General features: G+C 45.6%; 1 protein-coding gene across 3 annotated transcripts; it reads left to right on the top strand.

The window, feature by feature from the left end:
* Positions 1–878: 878 nt before the first annotated feature.
* On the top strand, positions 879–9,009 carry arrdc2 (arrestin domain containing 2). Of its 3 annotated transcripts, XM_084459206.1 has the most exons (9): positions 879–997; positions 1,087–1,347; positions 4,770–4,839; positions 5,041–5,188; positions 5,279–5,381; positions 5,854–6,110; positions 6,542–6,704; positions 7,143–7,300; positions 7,493–9,009. In XM_084459206.1, exons 2-9 carry the CDS (start codon positions 1,089–1,091, stop codon positions 7,544–7,546), a joined length of 1,212 nt encoding a protein of 403 aa, XP_084315332.1. In that variant the 5' UTR covers positions 879–997; positions 1,087–1,088; the 3' UTR covers positions 7,547–9,009. The 3 variants fall into 3 exon arrangements, with proteins under 3 accessions (XP_084315332.1, XP_084315330.1, XP_084315331.1); XM_084459204.1 differs by having other exon boundaries at positions 943–1,347; XM_084459205.1 differs by lacking the exons at positions 879–997; positions 1,087–1,347 and adding an exon at positions 3,723–4,189.
* The last annotated feature ends 251 nt before the right edge of the window (positions 9,010–9,260 follow it).

Genomic DNA, 9,260 nt, shown 5'->3' with positions numbered 1-9,260 from the left:
TAACAAACTTGACTTGAAGCAGGCTGGGCATGTGTGAAATGTCGAAGCACTGTGCCAGAGTGTCTAAACTCAACAGCAAGGTGGTTTAAACACAAACACGGGCCCACATTGCTGCACGGTTCTGCATTACAAACAATATTTAGATTTCGCAACAGGCGCCTTTATGCTGTTTGCATTACAAACATGGTAATTAGGTTAGTGTCTGTTTAGTCAATGACAGGTTCAGATTTACTCTACTTTTCTGTGTGAATAAGCCGTGTAAACAATTAAAATCCTGTTCAAATAACAACATAACCTTGAACCTGAGTTACCAATGTTTTCTGTCATTGGAAAGCAGCAGCTGGAAGGCAGATGTACAAAATAACCAGCAACTAGCCTATCGATGAATTTACATGCATTATTTTTTGCATTATCTATGAATTCGTTTCGTCTCTGTTGTTCATCTGCTGGATTGATTTTTTTTTTTAGCTCTTATTATTATTTCAGGTCTGTTTCAAAGTACTTTGCATTTGTTAGGCTAATATTTGATGCAGAAAGGTAGAACGTGCAAAAATGAAGCCGATATAATGGGTCTTACATAGAGAGAGCTATAGGCCTCACACACACTTATAGGAACACACACACTTACTTAGGGGAGGGGTCCGGTTACAGCTGAGGGGTGGACAGTTATCTGCGACCAATGAATATCCCAGTTCAGAAGAGCTGTCGCTCCACACACACACACACACACACACACACACACACACACACACACACACACACACACACACACACACACACACACACACAGTTGAGTGCGAAAGTGGGCGGTGTGACTCGCGGGTGCTGGTGTAGCCTGTGTGGGCTGCATGGTGAAACACACAATCCGTGCGTAACAGGGCGTATAAACACTGCTGCAATATACATATATCGATTTGTTGCGTGCGCAAAACTCCCAAACGCAAGACCGACTTGGATCTGCTGGAGACGTTCACTTCACAGCAGTGACCCGTCATCGGTGAGTGTGAGATAAGTGAAAAGGATTCGGCTTATGAAATATTAGCCTACAAAGTAGTCCCAGTTAAATGTCACCGATATTTCGCACAGGAATGGCTTTCAAAAGCATTAAAAGTTTCAAGCTGGAGCTGACCGGACCGGAGGATGCCGTGTATGCCAGTGGAGAGGTGGTGTCCGGCCAGGTCGTTGTGGAGCTCAACAGGGAGACCAAAGTCAGCTCCATGAAGGTCTTTGGAAGAGGGGTTGCCACCGCGCACTGGCTGGAGAACCGCAGTGTGGGAATGAATTCAATTTACAACGACTACACCTCCAAGATCACCTATTTCAGAAAGAGACAGCATCTCATCCGAGGTCAGTAGGCGAACCGACGCTGTATGTTTGGATTTATGGCAGCTAGAAGTGTGGCAATAATTTTCAGTTTTCAAATGACGAATTGGCCAGAGCACATCCATTCCTTGACCTCTCAGTCAGTCAGTTGTATCGGTTTTATGGCAAAATGCCGAATCATAATCAATCCGAATATGCATATGTATATTAAGAAAGATGTCAGTGAAGACTTGCACAATGCGTTGATCTCTCTTATCAGCTTGAACACAAATTCAGCAGCATTAACCCTCCTAGACAAATAAACACGAGAGTTACAAGAAATATATGAGACACTGTCAAACACAGCCAGTCATTGCGTCATTTAGCAGACGCTTTTATCCAAAGCGACCACAATGATTGCATTGAACAGGTAGTAAATGCACTACTACTACTCGCCAGAACTCACAAGTGCATCTCCTTTGTAAAGATTCAGATTTATATTTTTATTTGTCACAGTAGCCTACAGTGTAGCCTACAGTACAGACCAAGAGCATAATCTACTAGTGCTATAGCCAAAGTGCATCACTGCTCATAGCTGACTGTAGGAGCAACACTAGAAGACTGAATGTTGGTCACATTTAGCCTAGTGTCAAGGAATACACGACTAGTGGGGTTAATGTTTCATTGGAAAGTTGGTGTCATGCTTGGTTTGGCTGTGCAGCCCAGCTCTGGGTATTGGGGTCTATTACTAGAGACGTGAAGCAAACGGGCCATTCAAGGTCACTGTTTACCTAAACACAGCTTAAAGGTTGACTTAAGCACAGCTTAAAGGTTGACTTAAGCACAGCTTAAAGGTCGGCAGAGCTATAATTCATACAGCCAAAACTTCATTTTTGCATTTAGCGCTCAGAATTACTCTGCAAATTATACTCAGATTTGGAATTCAGATTAATATTTAAGCCACTAGAGGGTTCTGCAAAACATAATTTCCCTTTTCTGATTCAGTTTGTGATACTTTACTGTAAAGACCTCTAACATTATGGATAGTATCCTCATCATTTTGTGGTTATTCTTGACTCAATTTAAAAAATAAGAATTTGCACAGTGATACTGAAAATAAACTAGATTTTTGTATTCACTTGGTTACACCATGGTCTCTTAAAAAGCACATGGCGTTCAGCAGGTTGGGTTTGCCCAGTTATGCACTGTTGTTTATTACCAGAGAGCAGTGGGAGGTGAACAGCAGTGGGAGGGGGGGGTGAGGGGTGGGGGGGGGTATTGGGCAGAGAGGCAGCTGCACGGGCAACTGAAAAGAGGGTGGGGGTTTAAAAAATGCACCCTCTGTCTCTCTGGGCAACCAGCACAACAACACGTGCGCTCACAGCACGGTCATGCCATGCTGGCCGCAACTCTTCTGCACATCAAATGAAGTTCTTTCTGACTTGTGTCATAAAGGTTTTCCAAATACATTGTGTCAAACGGAAGGTATACACTAGTATACACTAATCAAATTACTTCAGCTGGATATTAGCACGTGTTTGTAAGCTAATGATATGATAAAATGACTTAATGAACTTACTGGAGTCCGACAAGTGTAGGCCTACTCTACATTCATGCTATTAGTGCCTTATTTGCAAGTAACTGTAGATTCATTTTGTAAACTGTGCAATACTTTAGTTGCACCTGTTAGTTCTCATGATAACCACCAGAGGGCGCATGAGATCATGATCACTGAGCGCAGCTGAGAGTTGCGCACGCACACCACAGGGGGGCGCTGTTGAACTCTCAGACACTTCCAGGAAACAAAGAAGTAAACAGCCTCGTTACTTACAAGAGTTTTACCCCCAATTTTGCAATCACGGGGAACGTTGAACAAAATGAGTATTGTTGTTATGCATTCACTAGCAAACAACTGAAGCACTTAGTTCTATCATGTTTATTAACTGGAAAAACTTAACATCGGATACAACGTATTGTTGTTGCAATAAGTATGTTTAAAAGTTGAATTATATGTGAATCATTAAACAGTTGAATTATATGTGAATCGCTGAGAACTATGTAGATATCATGTTTAAAAACATGATGGATTATCTAAAATAAGCAATGCATAGCCAAGTTTAAATAGATTTGAACCTATTCATATGGAACAAATACCCTATGTTGCCTACAGAATGATTAAAAAAAGCTTACAAAACAAATAGCTTGCCTTGCACAATAGCAGGCTACACAGTGAGAAACTATTTCATGCCTGTACATTTCTACAGGGTGAGGGTGGATCTCTTCAGTTCTGGGGCATGCTCAGTAAGCCTGTTTTCGTCTAGGAACCTGTAACCATCAATCACCAGACACAGTCCCCCCCCCCACCCTCCCTCATTCTCTGTCCACACCCAGAGAAGATGTTTATTAGCCAGATACGATCCAGGGCCCGGGGCCTTACATAATAAACCCGGAGAGACCGCCCCCTTTACCGCTGGAGCAAAAGCGCTGCGTCTCGGCGAGGTTCCTCAGTGTTGTTTTGCTAGAGTTGCGCACAGGAGATACCAAGAGTGACAGTGTGATCCCGGAGCCACAGCATCCATACAGTCCCTACTTTGGATCTAACAAAGCCTCAAGATGATTTTCGACAAATTAAAAAAGTTTTACATCCTCTTCGACTCTCCTGAAATCGACTCCCCCCCTGTGTTCAGCAGTGGGGATGTGGTGTCGGGGAAGGTTGTTGTGGACCTTGCAGGGGAAAGCAAAGTGGAGTCGTTGAAGTTGCACGCAGAAGGTTTTGCGAAGGTGCATTGGACCGAGTCTCGGTCAGCAGGGTCCAGTACCGCTTATACCCAGAACTACAGTGATGAAGTGGAGTATCTGAATAGGAGAGAGGTGCTTCTTCAAGCAGGTTTGTCATTCATTCTCCCTTTGTGGATGAAAAACATGCCACTGGACCAACAAAATACTTTAAAACTACTAGGCTACTTAAAAAAATGACCATAAGTGCTAATTGTATCCCCATAAAGGCAACCCATACATGTCTTGGACAACTTTGCATGTTTAGTCTGATTGTTGACGTCTGTGAACCAGCTTGACTAACGTCGATTGTTCAAAACAAAGCATTTGACCCTGTCAAAGCATTTAACAGGTTATGCAAAAGAGAACAGGTTCCATAGCCTATTCTTAATACATATCCTCTGAACGCAGATTCAGACAGAGAAATAAAGTTATTATTAAAGTTGTTTTTCCTCCAAGTTAACTCGAGTTGAATGCAAGCCTGCTCTCTCTGCCATGTGATAGTTCTGCATGCTGTTTGCAGCCTGGCATCGCCAGACCTGTTCGCAAGAGCAAATAAAACCTGATCTTGCAGATAGATCAGTCTGCTTCCAGGCTATGGTGTTTGAGCAGTGCAATGATTGAAAAAAACAAATTGTACTTAAAATAAGTTAATGGTTGTTTTTTTGTTGTTTGTTTTGATCTTTTTTCAGATAATGGAGAGCTAACCATCCTCCCTGCTGGAAGACACGAGTTCCCATTTAGTTTCCAGTTACCTGAAGAGTAAGTATAAAGTTTTATACTTATATTTTAAATATAAGAGTATATATAAGAGTTAAGTATACTGATTTTGGGATATTTTACTGAATTAATTTAAACCAGAAGTGTGGTTTTCCTCACAGTGAAACCCCCTTTGGCATGAGTGTCAACTTCTCATCTGAGAACCGAGGTGTGACCCTTAGTCTGTATGTTTTGGTCCATCAGGACGCTGGTGACGTCGTTCGAGGGCAAACATGGCAGCATTCGTTACTGGGTGAAAGTGAAGCTACACCGACCCTGGTCCACGGTGAAGAAGATCAAGAAGGAGTTCACAGTCATCGAGCCCATTGACATCAACACACCAACCTTATTGGTAAGAATAACGGACCCTTTCCAGATGACTTCCATGCACACACACATCCGGACGTCCCCGCTCACACATGCGCTGGTGTCTTTCTCCCAGGCTCCCCAGGCCGGTACCAAAGACAAGATGGCCCGTATGTGGTACCGCAACTGCGGACAGGTCTCCATAACGGCCAAGATCGACCGCAAAGGCTACACACCAGGTAAGAACGAACCCTTTTGACCACAGGTGCCATCTTGTTAATGTACCCCTTTATTTACATTTACATTGTTTTGATTAACCAAATATTAACTTGAGCCCCCTCTCTCTCCCTCTCTCTCTCCCTCTCTCTCTCCCTCTCTCTCTCTCTCTCTCTCTCTCTCCCTCTCCCCCCCTCTCTCTCTCCCTCTCTCTCTCTCTCCTTCTCTCTCTCTCTCTCTCTCTCTCTTTCTCTCTCTTTCTCCCTCCCTCTCCCTCTCCCTCTCTCCCTCTCCCTCTCCCCCTCTCCCTCTCTCTCTCCCTCTCCCTCTCCCTCTCCCTCTCCCTCTCCCTCTCCCTCTCCCTCTCCCTCTCCCTCTCCCTCTCTCTCTCTCTCCCTCTCTCTCCCTCTCTCTCTCCCTCTCTCTCTCTCCCTCTCCCTCTCTCTCTCTCTCTCTCTCTCTCTCCCTCTCTCCCTCCCCCTCTCTTCCTTCCAGGCGAGGTGATCCCTGTGTTCGCGGAGTTCGATAACTCCACCTCGCGGTCGGTGCTGCCCAAGGCGTACATCACGCAGACCCAGACGTTCATCGCGCGCGGCACCATGAAGCAGAAGCGCGCCGTGGTGGCGACGCTGAGCGGCGACGCGGTGGGCGCCCGGCGCCGGGAGACCTGGCACGGCCGCGCCATCAAGATCCCGCCCGTCGGACCGTCCATCCTCCAGTGCCGGATCATCAAAGTGGAGTACATGCTCAGGGTGAGTCCAGTACGGTCCAGCGCGCCTTCACACAGTGGACTACACGCTCAGGTTGAGCTCAGTACACTCTGCTACACTGTCATCCATGATTGGACAGAATAAGTAGATGAGGATCTATTTGATAGACTGATAGAATGTGGAAAGTAAATTTCCAGATAGGGAACCTAATAACGTTTCGCTGTGTACCTAGGACTGGAATGAGGAACTGATTAGTACTGATAAGATATACCTGTACTTGTTACATGTGGCAAAACAAACTTTCTATTCTGTTAAACGCATTGCACCCTCACGCAGTTAGCACTAGCTCTTTACTGGTGACAGTTACATCGATGGCGCCGCCGTTAGCGGCCGATCACTTGCCACTTTTTGCCCCCTCGTTGATGATCGATCCTGTGTCGGCTGTGGTCCTAAAAGCTCCTTCCGCCTGTCAGGTGTGTGTGGAAGTCCCCGGCACGTCCAAGCTGTTCCTGGAGCTGCCCCTGGTCATGGGCACCATTCCTCTGCACCCCTTCGGAAGTCGCACCTCCAGCGTCAGCAGCCAGTACAGCGTGAACCTGGAGTGGCTTCGCATGGCCATCCCCGAGCAGCCAGAACGTAAGTTCCTTCTTTAGTACCGTGACTATGGTGGCACTGGTTCTTATTCTTTAGTACCGTGACTATGGTGGCACTGGTTCTTATTCTTTAGTACCGTGCCTATGGTGGCACTGGTTCTTATGCTTTAGTACCGTGACTATGGTGGCACTGGTTCTTATTCTTTAGTACCGTGACTGCTGGTGGCACTGGTTCTTACAGACGCCGGCTTTTCTGACGATAACTGGGATGTACAGCGCAGTCGGCTCACTTATACTCTAGATAAATGTACATATTGGGAGTCGCTCTGGAGAAAAAGCTTCTGCTAAACAACTGTGAAGTGTAGCGTCTCACTGTGTGGCTTCTGACTCAAGGGTGTCCCGCAGGGGTCAGTGCTGAGACCCAGCGAACTGCGTGTTCCGAGTGGGGGAAACGTCTGACCTGGGCCCTGTTCTTTTACAGCTCCCCCCGACTACAGCTCTGTGGTGACTGCAGAGGAGGCGGAGCAACAGAACACGGCCGCCCCCCGGCCTCAGGAGGACCTCAGTGGAATCCTAGAGCGCCCCCTAATGGCCTTTGTCCAAGAGTTCCGCTTCCGACCACCTCCGATGTACAGCGAGGTGAGTTGGAACCCGATAGACTGCACACTTCACCCACCTTCTGCCTTAGCACTCAGAAGGGTGTGCTTAATATCTTGATGGAAACAGGAAGTTGGATGGAAACAGGAAGTTGTATGCAAACTATTAGCCTTACAGTGGTTTTGTCGTTCTGTTTTTATTCCAACGCATGCCTTTTCTTCGTTGTGTGTACAGATTGACCCGAACCCTCAGCCTATCAACATGCGCCGTCGATGCATGACGTGTTGAACCACGAGACCCACCTGACGGTCAAGCGACGACCCGACTTAAACAAAAAATACGAAGCAAGAGATATGTTTTCTCCTGGAATACTCTCTCCGAAACTGGTCCTCTGAGACGTGGCCCCCGTTGTGGAGAGGGACTAGAGCGCCACCAAGAGGTCAGAAGAGGACAAGGGAGCCGAACAGGACCTGGATATAGGAGAAGTTCCTTTATAAACAAAAGAAGGACATGTTATCAAGTTGTTCGACAAAAAGGACATAACTTCTCTCACTGGTGCCTGTCTTCCCAAGTGATTCCAGCTCGGCATGAGCTGAACTTCCCTCCAATCAATAATTCCCACACAAGAAATGTTGGTGTATTAAGTTGGGTATAATATTGGGGGAATAGATCACTTGATGTTTGGAGTTGCAGATGTTTCAATGCAATCTTTGCTGGTTCACTCTGTGGCTCACTTGCTTGACGTGGACAGAAGTGAGCCAGTATCGTCATTGTATTCAGTATAGCCTATGAAGACGGTCTCTGCACCCGTCGGTCGGCTGGAGAGGCCTTGGACGTTTGAGAATATGCGTACATCAAAGAATGCTTTGTGATATGTTAATGTGCAGTGAGCTAATTATCGGACTGGTAGGGTACAAGGAGAAAGCTGCAACTATCCTCTGTCCGACTCCAAGCCTAGACACATACAGATGTCAAAACCTACGTAGTTACATGTATTATGACTCAACTAGCAATGGTGCTACCAGGACTCTTTCTACTGTTTGTCAAGTAATTCAAGTAAGCACATATCTGTGATGTCTTGGTTAGAGAGAAGTTGAGTTTGGATATTTAGTGAATGTACACGGGTTACAAAAGGGAAAGCCATAAGCCTTAACTATCTGCAAATGAGTTTCCAATGATGCACTAGTAGCTCTCCTTATAGAGATGTTCACTCTGTTTCAATGGTTAACGGGTGGAAAGAAAATGTTTGGTTGAATTCTGTGCATGTAGATGAATTCAAGATGGAAGTTGGCGTTGGGTTAATGCTAAGCCTATAGCAAAAACATGTACTCGCAGTTATCAATGGCCATACTTTTGATTCAGAAACTGTAAGACGTCACTGGACGCGATGACCCTCCATAGCTGTGCTAGGAGGACGAGCCCTGTCCGTTAAGCGCTCGGGACATGCTGCAGAGAGGAGAACACATCTGAGCCACGTGGTTCCTGCGTTTGAGAGAACCCAGACGCCCTGCGCCTTCATGTTCTAAAGCAACATGTCAACATGGACATTTGCTCAGTCTTACAAATAAGCCTTAAGTTGCCACTTTGATGAGTACGAAAGAACATTCCAAAAAATGACTGAGAATCTCGCCTCATCTCCCAAAGAGTGAGGAGATTGAGAAGCTCAGGTCTGAGAGGTGCGTGGATGTGGTGCGAGGCACACATATGAACTCGAATGTATTTTATACAAATGCCATTGTTGATTCACCGAACTTGCCAAAGTTTTTTTGTTATTCTTTTTTCTAATAAAAACAATGAAACATATTTGGCTTTTGTGGTTTTATGAAATTGTTGAATGGTTGTGGTTTGTGCTGTGCAATAATTAATGATTCATCTTGAAAGAAAAAAATCAGAGAGGGTCTGTTTAGGTACGCCTGCTGCTACAACTTCCTGTTTATGGTCGGCCTACATGACCTACATGGCCTACATCATGTCAGACCATTTGAATGTACTCAAATATAGA

This window comes from Borostomias antarcticus, assembly GCF_949987555.1.
Source record: "Borostomias antarcticus genome assembly, chromosome: 26".
In the NCBI taxonomy this organism is placed as follows: domain Eukaryota; kingdom Metazoa; phylum Chordata; class Actinopteri; order Stomiiformes; family Stomiidae; genus Borostomias; species Borostomias antarcticus.
This window is presented reverse-complemented; position numbering and strand designations above follow the sequence as displayed.

Bases quoted from the DNA above. Each gene is read 5' to 3' on its own strand.
- arrdc2 (XM_084459204.1), top strand. From the start codon at position 1,065: ATGTCACCGATATTTCGCACAGGAATGGCTTTCAAAAGCATTAAAAGT. The intron at 5,382-5,853 runs GTAAGAACGAAC...TCTTCCTTCCAG, and splicing joins CCGCAAAGGCTACACACCAG to GCGAGGTGATCCCTGTGTTC. The intron at 6,705-7,142 runs GTAAGTTCCTTC...GTTCTTTTACAG, and splicing joins CATCCCCGAGCAGCCAGAAC to CTCCCCCCGACTACAGCTCT.